Source organism: Aedes albopictus, chromosome 3 (assembly GCF_035046485.1).
Source record: "Aedes albopictus strain Foshan chromosome 3, AalbF5, whole genome shotgun sequence".
In the NCBI taxonomy this organism is placed as follows: Eukaryota; Metazoa; Arthropoda; class Insecta; order Diptera; family Culicidae; genus Aedes; species Aedes albopictus.
Window position 1 is genome coordinate 163,125,150 of NC_085138.1, and position 24,658 is coordinate 163,149,807.

The 24,658-nt window shown below is 42.2% G+C and overlaps 1 protein-coding gene and 1 long non-coding RNA gene across 2 annotated transcripts in view; one reads left to right on the top strand and one right to left on the bottom strand.

Moving 5' to 3' along the window:
- Positions 1 to 16,179: 16,179 nt before the first annotated feature.
- Positions 16,180 to 24,658, top strand: part of LOC134284015 (carboxypeptidase D-like) — a gene marked incomplete at its 3' end in the record, with an annotated part of 52,671 nt that continues 44,192 nt past the window's right edge. Inside the window, 1 exon segment of the mRNA XM_062859278.1 lies at positions 16,180 to 17,166. Coding sequence (XP_062715262.1) covers positions 16,666 to 17,166 — 501 coding nt within the window.
- Positions 18,121 to 24,658, bottom strand: part of LOC134291495 (uncharacterized) — a 38,240-nt gene continuing 31,702 nt past the window's right edge. The window contains exon 2 of the long non-coding RNA XR_009999116.1: positions 18,121 to 24,504. This is a non-coding gene — a long non-coding RNA (uncharacterized LOC134291495). The remainder of the gene's footprint in view (positions 24,505 to 24,658) is intronic.

Genomic DNA, 24,658 nt, shown 5'->3' on the forward strand with positions numbered 1-24,658 from the left:
AAGACGACGCGTTCAGTGCGGGTGTCGCTTCTAAAGCGATTGTGTGCATTCAATCTCGCGGAGGGTGGCAATTTGGAGCACCATTTGATGGAGATCGATGACCTTTTCGATAGGCTCGATGCCGCCGGCACGGAATTAGATACGGACACTAAAATATGTATGTTGTTGCGGAGCTTGCCGGCGTCATTCGACCATTTGGTGTCGGCTCTCGATAGCCGGTCGGACGATGACATTTCCATCGACGTCGTCAAGGCCAAGTTAATGGACGAGTATCATCGGCGACTCGAACGTGACGGTAGTGGTTCCGGTAAAGTGAAGGTGGAGAAAGCGATGCGTTCGTCCGAGAGCAAACATAAGGAAACCCGTGTGTGCCATTTTTGCAAACAACAAGGGCACCTGCGCCGCAATTGCAGAAAGTTTTTGACAGCGAACAAGGAAGGTGGAAATTCTGCGCCGGCTGCCAGCAGGGAAGCGGGTGGCGGTGCAAAGGCGAAAGCGGCACACGGTGAGGCACGGAATGTGGCGTTCACTGTCGAAGGGGGAGAACGGCTCGCTTGGATCATCGATAGTGGGGCAAGTGCGCACATGACGAACGACAAGGCGTTCTTCACTTCGCTGAAAGAGTTCGCTGGTGGGTGGATTACACTGGCGGACGGGAAGCGAACCCAGGTGCTTGGCGAGGGAAGTGGAGTGTTGTTCGGCCTGGATGGCGAAGATGAACTAGTGCGAATTGACATGAGTGACGTTAAATATGTGCCTGGATTGTCGACGAGCCTAGTGTCGGTCGGAAGATTGGCTCAGAAGAATCTAAAAGTGTGTTTTGATGAGAAGGGTTGCCAAATCGTCGATGCGAAGAATTCCGTTGTAGCGACTGGTGGTCGTTACGGCGGCCTGTATCATCTGAAGCTGACTGGTGTGTCGATGAAGGTTTCCATGGATCAGCACAAGGAGAACTGCCAGCACCAGTGGCATCGCCGGATGGGCCACCGTGACTGGGCAGCGGTTGAACGGATTAACAAGGAGCGACTAGGAACCGGCATGAAGGTAAGCGACTGTGGGCTGAAGCTGGTGTGCAAGTGCTGCTTAGAAGGGAAAGCTGCCAGGGCTCCCTTCCCGGCGGTGATCGAGCGCAAATCCTCCCAAGTCCTTGACATCGTGCACACTGATCTATGTGGCCCGATGAAGACTACCACGCCCAGCGGGAACAGGTACGTAATGAACCTTGTAGATGATTTCAGTCGCTTTACTGTGACTTACCTACTAAAGAATAAGTGGGAAGCTACCGAAATAATCCGGGAATATGTACGATGGGTAGAAAACTTGTTCGGCCGTAAGCCTAGGGCTTGGGGCAAGACACTGTGTTGGAGAGTACATTTTCCTTCACAGAGTTGCTCAGAATTCCTCCGGATTTCTCCCGTATTTGCTTGGGTGTTGCCTGATTCATCGCAAAATCAAAACAATATTGCCCGATATCTCGCCTTTCTTGCAGTTTTAGGGGTGTTTTTCAACAAATTTCGTCGATCATTGGTGAAAAGAGTTACTCAGAATTTCTCAGAGTTACTAATGTTTGCACAGTGTCTTGCCCCTAGGCCTAGGGTCATTCGGTCGGACGGAGGAGGGGAATTTAACAACACCGAGTTGCGGAAATTCTATAAAACCGAGGGCATCACACCGCAGTTTACCACCCCCTACTCACCCCAGCAGAACGGTGTAGCCGAGCGCAAGAATCGGTCGCTCACCGAAATGGCTACCTGCATGCTGCTGGATGCGGGCATGGATAAGCGCTACTGGGGCGAGGCCGTACTCACTGCTACCTACCTCCAGAACCGGCTACCCTCAAGAACTGAAAACCCCCTACGAACTGTGGTGGAACCGGAAACCGGAACTGGGACACCTGCGCGTATTCGGTAGCGAAGCCTACGTCCACGTACCTTCAGTGAAGCGGAGCAAGATGGAAAGCAAGGCACAGAAGCTGATTTTTGTCGGGTATTCGAACGAGCACAAAGGGTATCGGTGCGTTGACCCGGAGACCGACGTGATCACAGTCAGCCGAGATGCTAAGTTCGTAGAGCTTGGCAATGGGACGTCGTCTGTGGAGGTTCCTGTCAGGACGAGTGGACCAGCGCGGTCCGGCGAGCTAGCTGAAAAGCAAGTGGATAAGAACAATGGAAATCGTGACAACGTTGAATCCGACGAAGAAGCAGCCTCGGACTCGGCACATGAGGAGTTCTACGAAGCTGAGGAAGAAGGCAACGAGGCCGCTGGAGAGCTCCGGTGTTCGCAAAGGAAGAATCGTGGCAATCTGCTGCGGTACCTGGAAGACTACGTGTTGCAAGAAGTCGTCGGATTTGCAGCCAGCGCCAACGAAGAACCGGACAACTATAGAGAAGCCATGAAGGATCCGACGTGGCGAAGCGCGATGACAGACGAGCTAGAGTCTCATCGACGCAATGGGACGTGGGAGCTAGTGCAGCTGCCCAGCGGACGGGAGGTTGTCGGCTCGAAGTGGGTACTGAAGATTAAGCGGAACGAGAAGGACGAGATAGTGAAGCATAAAGCACGAGTGGTAGCACAGGGCTTCACCCAGAAGCCAGGAATAGATTTTGAGGAGGTGTTCGCGCCTGTGGCTCGGATGGCGACCCTGCGGACATTTCTTGCGGTATCTGCCAAACGAAACTTGCCGGTTCACCACTTCGACGTCAAGACGGCTTACCTCTACGGCGTGCTCGACGAAGAGATATTCATGAGGCAGCCGCCCGGGTTCGAAGTGCCAGGAAAGGAGGAGCTCGTCTGCAAGCTTAAAAGAAGTATTTACGGACTACGCCAATCAGCACGGTGTTGGAATCGCAGGCTGAGGCAAGCACTAACGAAGCTGGGATTTGCGGCGTCCACCGCAGATCCGTGTTTGTTCGTAAGAGGATCAGGGCAAAACCAGTCGTTCCTGCTGGTTTATGTCGATGATTTCCTCATCGCCGCTACGAAAGCCGACATGGAGGAGATCAGCAAAGGCTTGCAGGAGGAGTTCGAGCTGACGTCTTTAGGTGAAGTTCGCCACTTCCTCGGGATGGAAATCACGCGGGAGGCGGGAGTGTTCAAGGTCTGCTTGCGGAGCTACATCAACATGCTACTTGTGAAGCATGGGATGGATCAGGCGAAAACATCCAAGTCTCTGATGGATCCGATGTACCTGAAAGCAGCCGGCAACGAAGAAGTCTTCGAAGATTCGACCAAGTACCGCAGTCTGGTTGGAAGCCTACTCTACCTCTCCGTGTTGGCCCGACCCGATATCGCCGCCTGTACAGCAATCCTAGGAAGACAGTTCAGTGCTCCGAGACAGTGTGACTGGACTGCTGCGAAACGTTTGCTGCGTTATCTCAAATCGACTATGAACTGGTGTCTACAACTTGGAGGCGATGCAGACCAACCGCTGATCGGGCATTCGGATGCCGATTGGGCAGGCGACCCGGAAAGCAGGAGGAGTACGTCGGGGTTTGTATTCTCGTTCGGAGGCGGCGTCATCTCTTGGGCGAGTCGTCGCCAATCCTGCGTGACACTGTCGTCCATGGAGGCGGAATTCGTCGCCCTTAGCGAGACCTGCCAAGAGGCCATCTGGCTGAGGCAGTTGCTCAGCGACATCGGAGAGCAACAAGTCGCCCCTACGCTACTGAACGAGGACAACCAGGGTTGTCTGGCCTTCGTACGGACGGAGAGGTGCAGCCGTAGATCGAAGCACATTGAGACTCGGGAGCGCTTCGTCCACGAGCTTGTCGAAATTCCAGGTCGTCCGCTGCCAGTCGGAGCATAGGAGCAAAGCATGCCCTCCTCTTCTCTCTCTCCTCTTCTTGGCGTAACGTCCTCACTGGGAAAAAGCCTGCTTCTCAGCTTAGTGTTCAATGAGCACTTCCACAGTTATTAACTGAGAGCTTCCTCTGCCAATGACCATTTTGCATGTGTATATCGTGTGGCAGGTACGAAGATACTCTATGCCCAAGGAAGTCAAAGAAATTTCCTTTACGAAAAGATCCTGGACCGACCGGGAATCGAACCCGTCACCCTCAGCATGGTCATGCTGAATACCCGTGCGTTTACCGCCTCGGCTATATGGGCCCTTAGCAAAGCATGCCATGGAAACAGTGAGGTAACTCTTAAAAACCCTCATTGAGATCCGTAGGCTTTGCTGCTGTTGCTGCTGCTGCTGCTGCTGGTATGGCGGCGCGGTTCGGGCGAGCATGTCGCTCGGCTGCTGCTGCTGAGAGGGGAGAAAACTCGACCCACTGAAGTGCCGCTCCAGCGAAGGAAGGGGAGAAACCTCGACCCGATTGCTGCTGCTCTCCATCCGATGATGCGTCCGTCACGTCGTCCGATACAAGAATGAATCCCAACCCGACAGACAGGCTCTTATATATCCCACGATTGAGAATTGAACCCGTTTCCACGGCACCAACACTCGCTCAAAGTTAGCTATTTGATGCTTAGTACCCGCATAGAGATTTACAGTTTGACTTAATCTCCAAACAGTAAACCTCTTCTATCTGTTTCTGTTAATGTATAGCAAACAGTTGCTTTTATGTCGAAGAATATGAGATTCAACGCATTAAACTGTATACCACGGTCTATACAATCCATACCAATTGGTGACATTATATTATACTGTGCAGATATTGTTGAATGAAATAAAGATGAAAACTCGCTATTGATGGTGGCATTATTAATTTACCTTATGTCAAACTGTTCGTGCACAGTTCTATGCAACACACCTACATGCATGCGTTTTACTATACGCCACTGATGTTGAACAATATGATAAACAGTTGTACGCATCTGTATTCGTGAATCAATGAGAATTTGCTGATTGTTGATGACAACATTCAAAACAAAGAAAAAAAACTGGAAACCGCGAACCAAAATGAAAATTTCGTCTCAGAGCACAGATTTAGACAACTATCTACCGCGTGGTAATTCGGATTATTGTACTCTCGATTGTACTAGAGGTAGCAGCTAACGTGCTGTTAGCGGTAATATGAGAGAAATTGTGGCCACCCAACAGTAAATCTTTTCTCGTAGTCGGAAACTGTTTCTACCTAGGGGCAAGACACTGTGCAAACGAGAGCAACTCTGAGAAATTCGGAGTTACTCTTTTTATCATTGATCGACGAAAATTGTTGAAAGACATCCCCAAAACTGCAATTTTCATTCAGCACACGCAACACTTTGTAGTTTGACGTTGGCGCCAGATCACACTTTACTATGAATGGGAGAAAATTTGAGGAACTGTGTAGAATTCTGAGCAACACATCGAACACAGATTTTCTCTCGTTAGATCTGTCTTGCCCCTAGGTTTCTACCCGGAGGCGCTGAGCGGCAGCATAGCTACCGGAGACCAACGTCGCCTTCATTAGCGCAACATCCGGAAACTCCAGCTTCTAGGCATTAGTTTTCACATGGTGAGTAATCTGTACCAGAAGCAGGATGCTATAGTCACAGACAAACAGACGTCTCACTCTACTCACTTCTCATCGTTTCCCTTTTTAACGGATTATTTAAATATTCCGTAGTTCGCAAATCGCTCGCTCATGGCGCTCACATCGCTTTTGCTCCTGTTTGACGTTTGCTCACTACCGCCATCTACTCAGTGGGTTTGCGTACCACAGCATAATTAGCATTGGGCGATTGGGTTTGCGTGACGATGATTTTTATCGCATTTTGTTCCAAGTGATACGTCTGTTTGTCTGTGCTATAGTGTTGGACGGGGAACAGATTTCCAGAATCCTGTTGCCACCGGTATGCAAGCTGGAGCGGAATACAAACGACGGAAGAGTTGATGAAGCAGCAGGACACATTCAATTTAGGCGTAAGGATTTTTGGAGTTTTTTTATTATCCATTACGGTGTAATTAATAAAATCAATTGTTTTATTCATTCTCATTAAATATGTTCCTCATTTCTTTTTTTTCTTAATACAAAAGAACAGTACAATATGGTTGTATAGCTGTATGAATACAATACGGTTTACAGTTGTACTACTATGAAGAACAATAAATCCCTAGTCATACATACATTAATCATTTTTCTGCAAAATTTATGGTTAAACTGTTCTTCAACCATTTCCTATGCAGTGAATTGCCCGAAAAACTGGATAGTATATTAACCATATTCTTTACTGTATTGCGAAAAATTTGTTCGGAAAAACGAGCGATTTTTTATGGTAACCTATCTTAACCGCCTATTCCACATACTGTAAATTGGCGGGTTACCATTTGTCAAACTGGCAAATATGTACATGGAATGGTAAACTTACTGTTAGCTCCGATAGTCTGAGAAATGGTTGAATGACAATTGCTAATGATTATCTACAGTATGAGAAACATTATATTTACAGTTTGTGATTATGCGGGTAGGCTGTGGCTTGTTGCTTGCAGTAAAATTAGGTGCTCCCCGCCCACATTCACTTTTCCGCGTACCGCTTCTGCGCGCTGCGCGCTGCTTTCTCTCGCGCATGTGTTTTTGGCTCTTCTGTTGTTTTTTTTTTTCATATCGAGCTCATACTGAGCATGGATCGAATATTTTTGTTTTCGTTTTAGACAAATTAAAGAATTATCGATTGTGTTGAAGTACAGAAATTAATACATATTGTTTTATTTATTATTTCCCCGTTATTCTCTACAGAGCTGTGTGAGAGAAAGCAGATAGTATTGGAGTATTGCAAAACGGAATCGATGGTGGCGGACCTGTTCACGAAACCCCTTGGTCCGCAGAAGCACGAGCGCTTCTGCCAAATGCTCGGTTTGAGGAACAGCGAATGAAGCCGCGACTCATTGAGGAGGAGTGTTGAGTGGCAATGAGCACACCTTCATCTCAACTACATTGGCTCATCCCTCGGCATCATACCTCTATGAGCGCAAACCTTGTGCAACTGACAGCAGAAAGCGGAACGACGACCAACCCCATCAGAATTAAACGAACGGTCGTCGCGGTAACAAGTACCTTTGTAAATCGTTATTAAATAAAAGTTTCCCACTCGAAAGTAGATTTCCCCGCGTGTGAATGTTCCTTTCAGCCTATTGGCCCCCAAAACGACGATTCGACCGCTTGGGAGTGTTGTCGTCGTCGTGATGATGCTTCCCGAAAGCAATGTCAAATTCGTTCGGGGTTTCAAAACATTGGAAAGAAATTCATTATTTTTACAGTCAGATTGAGATTTACGAGTAAATGAGTGTGATCCGAAGGTATAACTCTAGGGGCAAGACACTGTGCAAACGAGTGCAACTCTAAGAAATTCTGAGTTACTCATTTTATCAATGATCGACGAAAGTTGTTGAAAGACATCCCCAAAACTGCGAGTTTGATTCAGCACACGCAGCACTGTGCAGATTGACATTGGTGCCAGATCACACTTTGGTATGAATGGGAGAAATTCTGAGGAACTGTGAAGAATTCTGAACAACACCTCGATCACAGATTTGCTCTCGTTAGATCTGACTTGCCCCTAGGTATAACTGTTTATTCTGAGCATAACAGTATTTTTTACGGCAGTGAAAACTAATTAGAAGTACGATATTTCTGGGTCTGAAAATCGTTCAGGCGAAGTGGATAGCAAATCTAACCTAGAATATCCTACAATTCTAACCTCAACTCCTCACTTGCACAAGCCGGATCTCATTTTTCACGGAAATGGTGGAACAAAATGCAAAACTAATGTACTTGCGACCGAGGGAATTGAAAGTTCAACCATTCCCACTTAAAAAAATTGTCGGATGTGGTTTGTAAGTAGGAAAAATAAAATAACTCCCCCAACAGATTATGTTGATAGGTATGTAAAAAAAGGTAAACATCATCAGTTCGGTAGTTGCGCTACCGAAACAAAGATGGGTAACAGTATGTTTTGTTTTGCCCTTGAAAGCCAATTATACACGGAAAAACGAAAGTACCCAAAAGTGAGTTCCCCAACTAACATTTATTGTGAATGTAAACGTCAACAAAGCGTCGCTAATACGGCTTGATGCTGAGTTACTGTGTTGTACATATAGATAGAAGCTTCTATGCAAGCCCTATACCAATGAATCTGGCGAACTTAATTAGCTTGTACATGCTGTGCGATCAGCTTCTATGCCACCTAGTCATAGCTCTTTTCTCGGCTCCTATGTAACCACTAACTGAATAACATCTTGAGAAGGTGCTTTTTCAGCCTTTTCGCAGTTGTTAAATAATAGTTTTACGGCATCCCCAAATTAAACGATTAAATATAATTAGGTTATGGATCCCGTAACGCAATACATGTGGAACTGGAATTATCACTTTTAAAATTGAATAATTGAAGTACTTGCTGCTACTTGGAATCGAACTCCCGATCTCCGTATCCACTGGTCTCGATGATGTCCTCGCTGCCACACTGCTATATATAAATAACATAGAAAATAGCCCGTTTTGTTTTACTCCAGACAAGGCTTCATAATTGTGCCACAAGAAACCTTACTCAACTTCATCTTGCTGCAAAAGCTTGTGAAACGTCAAACGCAATAATGTTTACATTGAACAAGCTGTGTGGTTGCGCCAAAAGATTCTTATTCACAGCTTCTGGCTGAAAGAGTGTTCTTTAAACGACTACGAAGCGCTGCTTTTTTGTGTTTTGGCAACATTACAAAACGTACTGTATAAAAGCAGCTGTTGTAGTGGCTGGGACTCTCTTACTCGATTTGCACATCTTCCGGCAAATCTTCCGACATTGAATTAAAGTGCAATAAAAGTAACCCAAATAATTTCACAGCACAGAGATGGATAGCTGTAAAGAATTTGTGTAGTAGCTATATATCCCGCTTAAAGTTTGTTTTGACAATAATGTTTACATCCGACAAGCCGTGTTGGTAAACCAACAGCTTCTTTATCACAGCTTCTAGCCGTAATGAAATCGCATAACGGCCTTTAAAGCGCTGCTGGTTTGGGGATTTGTCAGTATAACGAATTGTACTGTATAGTAGCAGCTGTTTTGTTAGTGGGGACTCCTATTCGATGTGTTCAAATTTTCACATCTTCCGGGAAATGTCCTGGAGTTGGAATAGAGTGGAGTAAAGGCAGCCCTAGTGACAAGCAATGGATTTCTGAAAACCGAGTTTGGTAGCTGTATGGTGCTTGTTTTGCAGTCGTGTATTAGCTTATGATTTATATTTGACTAGCTTTCCTTTTATTCAGCGTCGACTGCTTTTACTCGATGGTTACACAACAGAAAGCAAATGACTGAAGCTTATAGCGCTGAAAATGTTAGTTGGGTCATCCCACCCAACTTCGAGGTTGCGTGCGGGAAGCCAATTTTGAGTTGCTGGAGTCGATGTTTAGGTAGGTAGTTTGCATTTAGGCGTATACGGCCAAAGTACCTAAAGTCAAGGTTCTTTTTACTCAACCGTCAGTTAAAATTACTCAACTTTCGGTACACTCAGAAATAAAAGTATACACGGAATTACTATTATTTATGCATTTTGTATCCGCATCTCTCTCACTCTCTTTCTGTTTTCATGCTATCTGCTGTTTAGCCTGGGTTGAAGAGAAGTGTTTCGTCAACCCAGGTGAAGCACCAGATAGCATGAAAACAGAAAGAGAGTGAGAGAGATGCGGATACAAAATGCATAAATAATAGTAATTCCGTGTATACTTTTATTTCTGAGTGTACTGTGCCACTTACTCAATTTTGGCTTCCCGCATCAAACTCTCAAAGTTGGGTTGTTTTGCTATTCACTCTCTGACAACAATAAAGAGAGCGAATGAAACAGGATGCAAAAAAGAACTCAAAAGTGAGTTTAAAAATACTCAAATTTGGGTTCTCTTGTTTTTCAGTGTAGGGTTTAATTTGAGGTATGATCCTGTCCCGGTCAACCATTTCTTTAAACATCTTTACGATTCTTTATCACGATCTTTAAAGACGTTCATATAGTAAATCGATAGCGATCGTCATCGTTTCTTAAAGAATTTCAAATAAAAATGAAGTCTCGTCGTTAAAGATTTATATAGATTTGCATTGCTGTATCGATACCAAAATAGTGGGTTCTGTTTTATCGACCCGTCAAAAATTTGCCATAAAACTAAATATAGCGTCCGTCTCACAATCATCAGCATCAGCCATCGGGCTCATGAGTTTTTTGCATACATTTTTATTATTAGAATTGAACTTACGATTACAAGAACTTCCGGATGGTCCGCAGATGTCTTACTTACTAAGCTGCACGCTCTTATACAGATCGTGGGTTCCAGAAGCATTCAAGAATCAAATAATAATGCATAATAGCAGCAACTATAGAAACTATCCCGTAAAACTTTCCAGCGTTTCTACAGCTCATTTAACCGCTGGAGCCGTTGCCCAAGTGTTTCCTTGAGGTTTTTGCCACATATTCGCGATTCTAGCTGAGGAAAATAGCTTTTTCTGGCGAAGTTCTCGCTAAAACATTCGTTTTGGAAGCAGCATACTTTGAAGAACTGGCTGGCATGTCTACTGGTGCTGCTGCTGCTCAGAAATGCTTTTACCTTAACTTTCGCAAAGTTTTCACCTTACCTACCTCTTCAATCATCCTTATAACGATGCTCTGCACCGAGCTCCAGGCATAAATCGTAAATATCTGGTGAAATCTCGCCAATAAACCTCCAAGATTCGTTTTCGGTTTCAAAAGTTTCGATCGATGTAAATTTCTGGCGAAAAACCAAAACATTGCTCTGTCAAATGCGATGCCGTAATACCTTTGCCCTGCCTTTGCCTAGCTTACCCATTAGTATGGGACAATCATCAAATTTTCGCTCCAGTAGACTTTTTTGATTCCATTCAGGTCCCATATGAACTGTGCAAAATTTCAGCGCAATCGGAGAAACTATAATTTAGCGCAAGCGGTTCAAAGTTTGCATAGGATTTACTATGGGAAAAGTTACACTTTCAGATAAAAAATCCCAGAGGTCGTCCCTTGTCTCCTTAATTCAAATCGATAAATGCTTCTTGTGTAAAAATCATTCATGAAACTTTCCTTCGAAGACCGCAAATCGATTGGATGCTTGTGGAAAAAGTTATTGATTTATTACCGATTAGTGATCCAACGAACGGCTTTTTGTTTTGTTTTATTAGCAGCACTGTAGCTGCTGCCTTGGCTGCTGCTGTTTCTGGGGGTGGTGATGCCTCCCGCCACCCCATGCAACAACGGCAGCAGCAGTGCTGCTGATAAAACAAAACAAAAAGCCGTTCGTTGGATCACTAATCGGTAATAAATCAATAACTTTTTTTAAAAGCATCCAATCGTTTTGCGGTCTTCGAAGGAAAGTTTCATGAATGATTTTTCTACAAGAAGCATTTATCGATTTGAATTAAGGAGACAAAGGGCGACCTCTGGGATTTTTTGTTTGAAAGTGTTACTTTTCCCATAGTAAATCCTATGCAAACTTTGAACCGCTTGCGCTAAATTATAGTTTCTCCGATTGCGCTGAAATTTTGTACGGTTCATATGGGACCTAAATGGGTCCTAAAAAGTCGACTGGAGCGAGGATTTATTTTTTCCATACAAGCGTGTCCCATACTATTACCCATCGATACCGAACAGAACGGTAAAGGTGTCTCGTGATCAATCTTCGTGTTTCGATATCAATGTGCAACGTTACGTTGGTATCAAAAATTGAATACATTCCGATAAATATTCGTGAAGAAAAACAAAGTTCTAGCGACAACATAAAATTAAACGAAATGTTGATAAATTTCGGTAAGGATTTTTATCATATGAACGATAAAGACTGTTATTCAAGTTTAGTTATCGATCGATAAAGTTGTTTAAATATATGTAACGAAATAATCTGTAAAGAATTATCGGCACTAATCTTTATATTTCGGCAAAGAACTTTAAAGAAGTTTGTGAAATGGTTGACCGGGGTATGATCAGCACACTGAAATAAATTTTGTAGTTGAAACTACCGATTCCATAGTAAAATTACTAACCGTACCTATGATTCTCAACCGACAACATTTTCCAGTTAATTACACTAAAACACCGTCAACTTAACTAGCACTGCAGTTAACATTACCAAAAATAACCTCAATTTAACAAATGAGCATTGTATTTTTAACCATACTGTGTTGTAAAATGCGTGTCCTGGAAAAATTAACAATGTTTTGTTGTTGAGACGAGTATCCTTTTAGTTGAATTTACTACAATGCATTGTAATTTCAAGCATATTTCAGCTACATTAACAGATTTTGTTGTCGGTTGAGAATCATAGGTACGGTTAGTAATTTTACTATGGAATCGGTAGTTTCCACAACAAAATTTATTTCAGTGCAGGGCGATTCGCCTTGACGGAACTCTTTGAGAGAATTGCTCTGTGCGTGAAAACATTTTTTTTTAACATGGGAAAGGATAGGAGCTGCATTTTCTGTTGGAGTAAAGTAGTGTCAGCGTGGATCGTTGACGAACAAGGTGTATGTGCTGAGACGACTTTGTTCGATGCGGCTTGACGAAGGCGGAAACATGTCCGATCATCTTGTGGAGGCATCGGAGTTGGTCCATCGCTTAGCAAGGATGGGGGAGTCGCTAAAAGAGCATTTAATAATAGCGATTGTGTTGTCAAGCTTACCTGAATCATATAATCCACTGGTTACAGCTCTGGAAGGCCGTCCAGAGAACGACTTGAAGCTCGATTACGTGAAAGGGAAGCTGTTGGATGACTGGCGGAGAAAATGTGAGCAAAGTCAAAATAATGTCACTGAGAAAGCGTTGAAATCCACGGTGCAGTACCAGAAAAGAAGGAGTGTTGTTTGGACGTGTCATCACTGCGGAAAGGAAGGTCATTTGAGGAGGAGCTGTCCTGTTTTGCAAGAAGAAAAAGAGGCAAGGAAGCAGAGAACTGAAGTGAGATCAATAATCGAACCGCTTCCGGTCAGTGAAAGTGCTAGTAGTAGTCGAGAAATGTGCTTTACTGTGACAACCGGACGTGATGAAAATACCAAAGGACGATGGATCTTCGATACCGGATGCAGTCAACATATGACTGGTTCGGTTAGAGACTTCACAGATAGGATTCCGTGGAAAGAGAAGGTTTCGTTAGCGGATGGAAGTACAGTGATGACTAAAAGTTCTGGACAGGGAAATATAGTCGGGCGTGGATTACAAGACGAGAGAGTGGAAATGAGACTGAAAGGACTACTGTACGTGCCTGGGTTGACCAGAAGTGTGCTTTCTGTCAGCCGAATAACCGACGAAGGATATTCTGTAGCGTTTGGACAAAGGAATTGTCAGATCTTGAAGGATGGTGTAGTTGTTGCTGTTGATGGTTTGTACTATCTGACGCAGTAGTATCTATGTGCCGGTCTTGCGTTTGAGCCAGGAGGAGTCTTGGAAGGTTGAGCGGGCTGCACTAAGGAGGAGTGTTGGAGTAAAGTAGTGTCAGCCCACTGTTGTGAGTGAAGTAGTGTCAGCCCACTGTTAGGAGTGTGTTTGTATACCGTCTTACCCCGCTGATTCGACACGCTTTAATACGACACTTTTTAATTCGTACCCCGCTTATTCGACAAATGTCGAATTAAAAAGTGTTTAAATGTCACAGCGATGTACACTGTAAATGCAAAACAGTTTGATATTGCGCTTATACTCGCACCAGCAGCAGCTCCTCTTGCAGGCGCAAATTTCGGAAGTTCTAAGTTGGTGATATTCAACACCCAAACCGCCTGGAGACCAACCGGGATGGCAACAATCGCAGAAAGAACGAGCTTTTCATCCGCACCGCCGCAATATCTGTTGAAATTATGTTTCATAACAAACCCGGAAATCGAAACAAAAACAAAAATAGAGTTGCCAAATCTCAATCAGCATGGTGATGTAGGGTGACCAGTTTGTCGAATTAAAAGTTTACCCAGGTTATTCGACAACAGTCGGTGTCGTATTAGCGGGGTAATACGGTATCTGTTTTGAGTTGACGAAGCATAATAGCTAATGAGTGTTTATTTACTTGACCATGTATGTTTGTAATGAGCCATTTTACGAGACGTTTCGGATCAGCTGATCGCTCATTTCATGAATGAAAATTTGACAGGAGGTTGCGCCCAAGCCCGTGAGTGTTAATATCAATATCAACACTGTTGTCGTTTCGTAAAATAGACTATAGTCTATTTTACGAGCCGATTTTATGAATGAATTTTGACAGGAGGTAGCGTCCAATAACCCGTGAAAACCAATATCATCATCAACATTGTTGTCACTTCGTAAAATGGCTCATTATTGTCAGTCCGTACTAGTCTGTTGCCCCAAATAGATGTTGTAAATAAACGTAATCCGTGTATCTTTCTTCGTTATCACGAATCTCGCGACGGTGTCCACTCGGTCTATCGGTTCGGAACCGTGTCCTCTGCGCTGAGTATTCCATCATTTTCATATGCTTCTAAAATATTTTAGGGACTTCAGATTGAAAAAAGAGTTAATGTTTTGCAATATACTTTCAATTAGCTACACTATAACTGGTTTTAGACAAAATGTTTTTAAATCACAATGTTATGTCTATAATATAGCGTATCAAAATCTCATTCGATAACATTAAGAACGTTTTGCTTAAAAAAATTTCTATAAAGAATTAGAAGCATTTGAAAATGCAGCTCCTATCCTTTCCCATGTTAAAAAAAATTGTTTTCACGCACAGCGCAATTCTCTCAGAGAGCCTCCGTCAAGGCGAATGACACGCATCTTGTACCATCTACCCCGCCAGCTTCAGCTTTTAGGAATCCTCTCTCGCACACAAACAGTAAGGGAACGTTCAAAAATTACGTCCAACATTTTGGGGGGAGGGGGGGTCTAAGAAAGTGTGACAGTACGTGTATTAGGTATAGGAAAATAGCGTGACAGAGGGGGGAGGGGGGGTCTAGAAATCCCGAAAAACGATGGACGTAATAAATGAATCTTCCCTAAACGAAAGCTTTCTCTCTCAGCAGCACAGTCTGAGCTTTCGAAGTGGTGTTCAGTTTACAACATCTCGATTGTTTTACTCTGTTTTACGTTTTATACTATGTTTAACTGTTGTCGAGAATGTATTTAGAAAAACTCATTTTTTTTTAACAGCGAATTACTCAGGAGAATATCATTACTTTTTAGTTCAATTTGAAGTTTTGTCATCGAAATTACTACTCGTGAATCAATCGATCAAAAATTTGAGCAGGGGTGGTGGGGGTAAAGTGGACAACCTAATCATTTTGGTCGTTTCCCGCGGAAATGCGGCAAAATCCATCTGCTTTTCCGAGTAACATGGAAGGTAATGATATACTCTAGAAATCTTGTAAGGGGTTGCATTTAAAAAATATTGTTTTCTTTGATTATTTTCTTCACCAAATCGTGCATCAAAATAGCGTGAAAAAAATTGGTGGGGGTAAAATGGACAATCGATGGGGTAAAATGAACAAGGCGTTAAAAGTTATATAACAGCATACTGGTTCTATGTTTTTAAATACAAACTATCAAATTTCATACGATACCTTTATTTTGTTATTTTCAAACTTTTAATACAAACTTTGAAACACACTTAAATAATTATTGTAAAAATAGAGTAAAAAGCAAGCACTGTTTTGGATGAAAATTATATTTTGTTGATATTAAATATTGTTTTACAACTTTTTACTTCAATTATCTCACGATGGGTATGACGACTGATTATTCTGAAGTTTGCAAAAAAAAAATATGAACTTTTGGTGACATTTGAACCGATTGTCCATTTTACCCCCACGGTCTGATTTTGTTAAAAATATTTCCAAAACTTTTTTTTTACAAAACTAAATTTTTTTTCGGTCAAATATATTCTTCTACGTGGACTGTATTGGTTTAGGGTGTAAAACTTGTAATAATTTGAAAATAACTTACGAGAAAACCTTGGCAATTATAAGCAGATTTTACATCATTTCCGATTTTTCACGTGATTTTTAACATTTTTGTCATCTTGAAGAGGTTTACTTGATTTTAATGTTCAAGATCAGCAAAAGTATAATGATTCATGCTTAGGCATAAGCTTCAATCGTTGAAACATTTTGAAAAACAATAAAAGCCATGAAACTGTACCCTGTCCATTTTACCCCACCTGTCCACTTTACCTCCACCACCCCCACCCCTTACAAAACCAAAACAACACACACTCAAACCGCAGTTTGACAGTTCTTTCTCGCGTCGTCGTCGTCGACGTCGCCAGCTGAAGGTCGCTTCGTGTGTTTGTGCAAGATTTGTGTGATGTGATGTGTGAGCTGGCGAAGCTGTCCGATTCAGTGTTGAGAACCGTGTCCGTCATGTAAATGCGAATTTTCCTCCGTCGGAGTAGCACACGTCGTCGTCCGTAGTCCGTACATTGTACAGTGGAATTTCGCGTACCTTCAGGAATAGTGCGATTCGGGAGGAAAACTATTATCCTCCGCCCCTCTGCGTGGGTGCTTGCTTGGCAACCCGCTGCTCCCGGAGAAAATTGTTACCGTAGGAAGAAGGTCGGTCGGGACGGGAAGTGAAATTTTGCGTGATTTCATATTTCTTTTCTGATTGTCGTGGTGCTGTAGTGTGTGAGAAGAGTTGCTGTGAAAAATAAGTGGTGACAAAGCTGCTTTTGCCCCATCAGGAAGGGATTCCATATTGTGCGTGAAATTGGTCAGGTTCGTTCCGTCGGCGGAACGAAGCCCCTCTTGCTTCGGAGGATAATGGTGCATAAAAGTAGGAAATTATCCGCAGTGCTAGTGATTGCCGTCGTCGTAAGTGGTTTCGTGTTAGTGGCTAATGGCTTTACGCTGAAGGAATCGTCCCCCGCTGCTCCGGGGGCCATTATCGAGGAGGATGAGAGCTTCCTGCAGAATCCTCGCTACGAGAGCAACGACGAGCTGCAGGATTTGCTGGCACGGCTCCAGAAGGACCACCCGACCTTGGTGAAGGTGCACAGCATTGGGTCGTCCCTGGAGAACCGCCCGCTGTTGGTCGTGGAAATTAGACCGAATATCGATCGACCGAGGCCGCTGCTGATGCCGATGTTCAAGTACGTGGCCAACATGCACGGGGACGAGACGGTCGGTCGCGAGCTGCTGATCTACCTGGCGCAGTATCTGGTCAACAACTACCGTCAGGATCCGGAGGTGGGAGCGCTGGTCAACAGCACGGCCATCTACCTGATGCCGTCGATGAATCCGGACGGGTTCCATCGGTCTAAGGTAAGGGTGGCGGCGACGATGGGGACAAAAGAGAATGTTACATTTTTCCGGTTTTTTTTTCGATGGGGACTTCCATATTGAATGTTTTTCGACGTCAGCGTTGAGAGTTGTTTGTGATGGCGCTGGTTGATGGAATGAAGGCTGCCGGGGTTCACACGAATGTGTGACGTCATAGGGTATCGCGCCACTTGGGCGGTGGCTTCTATATTCGTCTGTTTTCCACTATAACAGTCAATTTTGAACCAATTGACTTGAAATGTTGTACACGGGTAGATACTATACCTATCTCACCACATTCCAAAAGTTGTGTCAATTGGTTGACTGAGTTATAGTGGAAAACAGACGAATATAGAAGCCATCGCCCAAGTGGCGCGATTCCCTACGTTGATTAACAGAGAGAAAGAGGATGAGATGCACGTAGGCATATTGTATTGGGGAATGTAGGAATATTTGACCATTAAACAGATAACGCAAATAAGCTATGAAAATGTCCTTCATTCATTTTGTTATGCAGAATAAGGAACTAGATTTTATGCGAATTAAACTACTTAGACTTATGCGAATTATTTCTACAAGGATTCCCCTAGGAACTCTTGCTGGAATATCTTTAGGAATTCCTCCTGGAATTCATTGAAGAACTGCACCAGGAATAATTACTCCATGACTTCCTCCATGAACTGTTTCGAGATTCTCTTAGGAATTCCTCCAGGGATACCTTAAGGAACTGCTATAGAGATGCCTACAGGAGTTCCTTCGCGAACTCTTCTAAGGATTCCATCAGGGTTTCTCCTCCTGTGAATTCTTCGGAAACTTCTCTCGGAATTCCCTCATGAATTCCTCCAGGGATACCTCCAGAAATTTCTCCAGGGATTTCGCCAAGAATTACTCTTGGAATTCCTCCGCGAATTTAGGAATTCTCCCATGAATCCTTAAGGGAATTTTTGCAAGCATTCCTCTGGAAATTCCTTCAGGAGTTCCAATAGAGATTCCTGTAGAAGTTCTTCTAGAGATTCCTCCAGGACTTCCTACAGGCCTTACTCCAGAAATATCTTTAGGGGTTCCTCAAAGAATTCCTCCAGGGATTCCTCTTTGAAATGCCAGTGAATCTTCAAGAAATTCCTCTAGAGACTTCTCTAAGGATTCCTCTTGGAATTCTTCAGGGATTCTTCTAGGAATTCCTCCAAGGATTTCTGCAAGAGCTACTCTAAGGATTCCTCCTAGAATTTATGCAGAGACTCCTCCACGAATTCCTATAGAGTTTCCTCCAAGAATTTGCCTATAGATTCCTTCAGCATTTCCTACCGGTATGTCTACAGTAATTCTTTCAGATATTGCCCCAGGTATTCTTCTAGGAATTCCTTCATGAATTCCTTTAGAAAAACCATTAGGGATTGCGCTCAGGATTCCTGCAGGAATACCTCCAGGAGTTCCTACAAGATTTCCTCCAGGGATTTCTATTGAGATTTCTATATGGATTCCTCCAGGAATTTCTCTGAGCTTACCTTCAAGCATTCCATCAGGAAATCCTGCAGGAATTGACTCTCTTAAGAATTTCTCCAAGAACTTATCGAGGAATTACCCCAGAAATTCCTCCAGGGATACCTTCCGAAATCCCTCTAGAAATTGATCAAGGAATTCTTCCAGGAATTCCTCCAGAAATTTCTCCAGTAAATTCTCCAAGAAATATTCCAGCGATTCCTTCAGAAATTTCCCCAGGAATTCCTCCCGAAATTTATCCAGAAACCCTCCCAAAAATTCCTCTAGATATCTGGATCTCTAAGATCTCCTCTTCAAATTTCACAAAGGATTCCGCCAAAAATTTGATCTAGAGATTCCTCCAGGAATTGCCTCAGGAATTCCTCTTGGGATTTTTTAAAGAACACCTTCAGGGATCCCTCAGGTATAACTCCAGAAATTTCCCTGGGAATTCATCGACACATTTATTCAGACATTTCTTCAGGGAATCCTCCCGGAATTACTCTGGGGAATCTTCCGGAAATTTCTCCGGGAATTCATCCAGGAATGTCTTAAGGAATTTTCAAGATACCCTCCTTGTTTCAGAATTTTTAAAGGAATTCCTTCAGGAATCCCTTCGGAAATTCCTTCAGGAATCCCTTCGGAAATTCCTCCTAAAATTCCTCAAAGAATTCCTCCAAAAATCCCCCAGGAATTCCTCCTGAGATTCCTTCAAGGATTCTCTAAGAGATTTCTCTAAGAATTGCTTCAAGGAATCATCCAGAAATTCAGACATTCAGAAATGTCTCCAAGGATTTCTCCTGGAATTCATCAAGAAATTCTTCTAGGAATTGCTCCAGAAATTGCTTAAGGGATTCCTCACAGATTTCCTCTAGAGATTCCTCCAAGAATTCATCCAGGAAATTCTATAGTTAGTCTTTCAAAAATTCCTTCAGGGATTCCTCCAAGAATTCCTCTAGGGAGGAATTCCCCCAGGGATTCTTCCACGGTCTCCTCCTTAAATTCCTCCTTCAGGAATTCCTTCGGAGATTTTTTCAGAAATTCTTGGGATCTCTTTAAAAAATTAAACCCCTGATCCTTCAGAAATTTCAGAAATCTTTCCATCATCTTTTTCAAGAATGCACCCAAGAATATCTCCAAAAAATCTTCTAAGGAGTTCATTCGCGGATTTGTTCAGAAGTTCATCCATGAATTTCTTCAATATCCCCTGCAGCGCCTGCAAAGGAATTCCTTCAGAAATTCCTGCGATTCTTTCTGGAATATATTCTGATTTTCTTTTTTTTTTTACTCCAAGAAACTCTCCAAGAAGTTATCCATTGATTTTTTTTCAGGAACTCCTCTAGAGATTCCTCTAGGAGTTTTTCCAGGGATGTTTTGAAGGTATTCCTTTAGAAAGCCCTTCAGACATTCTTCCAGAAAAAATATCAAGTGACTTTTTCAGAAATTCCCTCGGCAGTGCCTCTAGGGTTTCCTTCATCGATTGTTTTAGGATTTCTTCTGGTATTTTATCAGAGATCTCGTTCCGAATAGTGTATTCCTTCGGACATTTCTACTGGAATTTCTCCAAGAAGTTTCCGAAACATTAAACAGGGATTCCTACAGCATTTTCTTCAAGAGTTCATTTAGGGATTCTATCAGGATTTTTTACTATAAGTTCTTCAGCGCAGGTTTCGGTTGCGCAGAAGTCATTGTGAAATCATTTGATCAAATAAGTTCTAACATGGTAAAAGCGCATTCAGACATTTCTTCAGGGAACTTAGACTCTTTTGGAATTCTGCCAGTGTTTCCTCCGGGAATTTCTGTAGGAAATGCATCATGAATTTCTCTTGGAATTTCTTCTAAAATTCCTCCAGACATTTCTTTTTGAATACATTCCAGCGATTTTGCCCGGAAATCCCTCCAGGTGAATTTCAGATTTCTCCTAGAACTGCATTATACTCTGGAAATACCTCCATAAAACTATTCAAGCATTTCAAGGGATTCTTGCTGGTATACCTCGAGAGTTTCCTCCAGTGATAGTTTCAATGCTTTCACGAGAATTCCTTCAAGATTTCTTCCAAGGACCTTTCCGGAAATACATCAAACGATATTTCTGAAATGTTCTACTAAAGAAACTGTTAAAGAAAATTATGAACAAAATTCTAGGTTAGTTAAAAAAAAAGTTCGCAATTTTCAATGGAATTTAGCTATGATTTCTTACGAAAGTTTTGTGGATTTAACTTTTAAAAAAATATCCCAAAATAAATAATGCACGAGTAAAGAAAAATCCCTAATCTTCCAGAAATTGGTCACTGACTGCTGAAGGATTAAATAATGCCTTTAGAATATAATGTTTTTTTTTTATATTCAATCTCATTATGTTGCGTTTAGTGGTTTAGGAAGTGTAGAATTAGCTTTAGTTAAAATACACAGAAATAAAAACCAAAAAAAAAGTGGTTTAGTTATGAAAGAGCTAGTAGGTGTAAATATGCCAAGGGTATCTCATAAATGACTTCAATCAAGCGGAATGAACGCTCAAAATTATAACATAAAATTATGATAATTTTTTAGTAAAAACATCGATTTTCAAGTCGCCTTAGGACCACTCAAATCGTAAAATTTTTTATGTTCCAAATAAATGTATAAAATGTTCACTAGTGTAGTAGCTCTTGTTTACTCAGTATGGATATGGTGCATATATGAATGCGGAACATATCTTATATTTTGACGTTTTTCGTTGAGAAAATATGAATTACTTAAAAGGTGGCCCATCTTGCCCCGCACTTTTTTCACGGCGCAAAATCAATCACTTTTAAAATCTGCTTGTTAAACATCATATTTTGTATTTAACGAACTTTTTATCGACTTTTAGTATAGCTAACTAGTGTATTAAAAAGTAGCGGACGAATACAAACCAATACGATTTGTATTTACAAAGTTATGGTGACCCATCTTGCCCCGCCCCACCCTAAAATTCTCCGAGGCTTAAGAAATCCAACAAGGCGCGTCCCCGGGTTGCGGATAGGGGGAAAAGGGAGATTTTTCGCATTTGTACTGTAATCAGCCAATGTGATACTATCTCCTATGGTGTTGTAGTGCGAATGAATGATCTCATTCTATGGAAATTCGAACCTTGTAATGTATTGTTTATTAACTTCAATTTTCTAAGCTTGACAAGGTTTTGAAGACAAACATGAGATGAGAGAATTGCCTAATAGGAAAGTCACATCAGCAAAGCTTTTACATATGCAAATGCTATCCATGGGGTCATGTCTAGCATTTAATATGCATGGCAATGACTGATTCTTACCTAGTAGGGGTACTACAAGACCACGCGGACAATTCGATTAAAGGCTTCATTGGGAATAGTATATTTTCCGGAACTGAAGGAACATTTTTTCCGGGGTGACTGGCGGAGAAGGTAGAAGTTTCCGTTTGTTATAATTGACAAAATAAACAATCGGTCGGGCGCTTTCCTTTCTATGACTTGCTTGGAATTTTGTGGATTTTTGTTTTTTTTTTTGGTTTTGGAAGGTATGCGATTCACTTTTGAGCCATAAAATTATTTTGCATCTGAATAGCATTGATATTGTCAAGTCTGTACCAACACCCTAATCCCACACCAAAATACCCTTTTCCTATCCCATGGCGTTTATGTGGTCAGCAAAGACTATTCAGCCATTACCCCTCCTTATCATGATTGTGCTACTTTTCCCCGAATGTCGTTTCCCCGAACGCCGTTTCCCCGAATGTCCCTTTTCCCCGAATGCCGTTTCCCCGAATGTAGTTTCCCCGAATGCCGTTTCCCCGAATTTCCGTTTCCCCGAAACGCGTAAGAAGTAGTTTTAATTCACTAGTTTTTATATATTCTTTGAAAATACGTATGTATGTATGTATGTATGTATGTATGTATGTACATGATTTAACTGCGATTTAACTAAATACAACAACTTCAACGGAAACTTTGTCAGTACTAGTTATTTCAAAAACTATTAATTGCCATGTTAACAAAAACTTGTTAGCATTTACACTTGGAAGAACCGTCTTCTTTGAAAGAAGGGAAAATTTCTAGGAAAACTATATTAGCTGCCATGTTAACAAAAACTTGTTAGCACTAAAATCTGAAAGAATCGCCTTCTATGAAAGAAGGAAAAATTTCTAGGGAAACTTTATTGGTTGTGATGTCTAGTCTAGTCTAGTCTACACATACACAGCCATTCATTGAAAGAATCCTGCAAAATGATAGAACCGACTAATTCTACCATTTTTCTTGTCATTATTAATCAACCCGGGAGCTTCTTGACAGCTGCCGAACAACGTCAGCGTACCTAAAAATTTTGGTCCGGGTGGTACTGTCAGATTCAAAGCGGCAAGCGCTACTTTTGAAAAGGACGAAAACCGACAACAACAAACCGCACAAAAAATATTAAAACATTAAACAGAAATTTTAATTTGCTGGTTCCGCTTATTTGTGGTAGATAAATGCAAATTAAGTGCGGCATGATGAATTTGTTTACTAGAAGTGAAAATTATATCTATAAAACGGGTAAAGGCAAAATAGTCGGCACGCACAAAATTTATAAGATACTCATGTTTTCTTCTAGTGCGGTTATTAAGCACTAGCAAGTAATAAATTAGGTTACTTATGCTAACATTTTACAGCTACATATCTGGTGGCAAAGCCAAAATGGAAGTTAAAAATAATCATTTGCAGATGTTTTTTTTTCGAGTTTTGGTCTAGCATGCGCAGTCACCAATTAATATGGAAGACAGTTTAAACATGTGGTTTTATTACATTTCTTACAACAAATTAAAAGAAAAATCAAAATAATTTCAATTTAATGAACATTAGTTTTGCGCTTCTGTTGAATGCGTCCTTTCGATACGAAACGCTAGCCTTTCGTTGGCTTCCACTCACCACGAAACAAAAAGATGTTTTCGCATGGACAAAAATTGTTGCGTCGGTGAAGGATGGACCCGTTGTTTACGAACAGTAGCGACATCTGCGATTTGCAAGTAGGTACGCGAAACTGAGCTCATCTGTCAAGTTACGGGAGGGTTGTTATTAATGCTCGCAGTGCATCGGAAATGCATTATAAGCGTTAAAGTGGCCAGGCCTACTGTGCAGCGTTATTTTACAGGAAAGCTATAGAGCGGGGACATCTCGTACCAACCCTTCAGCTTTTAAGAAAGCAAGAAAAAAACTTGAAAATCGGTGGGGGTGACGATGCTAAGAAGGTTAATGTCACCCCTTGGTCCTTGTTTTCCAGGGATGGAACACAGGTATTTACTCTGTATCCTGGCCCTTATGCCTAGGCTTATTGTATAAAAAATATGCTAATAATTATTACGAGTTGCAGGCAACTTTGCAGTTTACATCAGAACGAACTCACCAAATTCATCATCTTGTATTCGCAAATCGCCAATTACGAAAATGTGTTACATGCTCCTCTGGTGATCCAAATTGTTCTTCTCCGAATTAAGCTGAGAAGTATTGCAGCCAGAATACTTGCACAATATAGATTCTTCTTAAAACTGCCCACCGCCAACCACACTATCTTCAGCACTCATGTCAGGTTCTAAATCGTTTCTGTCCCTTTTTCTTCCGCACAAATCTTATTACAAGTTTTCCTTAACTCACGCACTCCATAAGAAGGAACGACCAATTTTTCTGATTTTACGACGCTTTTTCTCACCGTCTTAACCGGCTAAGATTTAGATGAAAACTCTGAACCACGTTTCATCCTTTTTCACAAATCAATATGCACTACCGAACTTGCATTTTCATTCATTTGCAGATACGATGCATTGTTTAATGCATTTTTCGACCATCTCCCCAGACGTAATTCTCTCGGGACCGAATCCGCCAAACGACACTCACGACTTTGAGAAAGGAACAGCGCACGTTTTGAACACGGAAATCACAGTTTTTGATAACCGAGATTCAATTTCGTTCACAATTCTTCGACCATTTCCTTCGCAGCTTTAAGTATCACACCAATTTCAATTGCTCCCGAGCATTTTCAACTAGACTCAC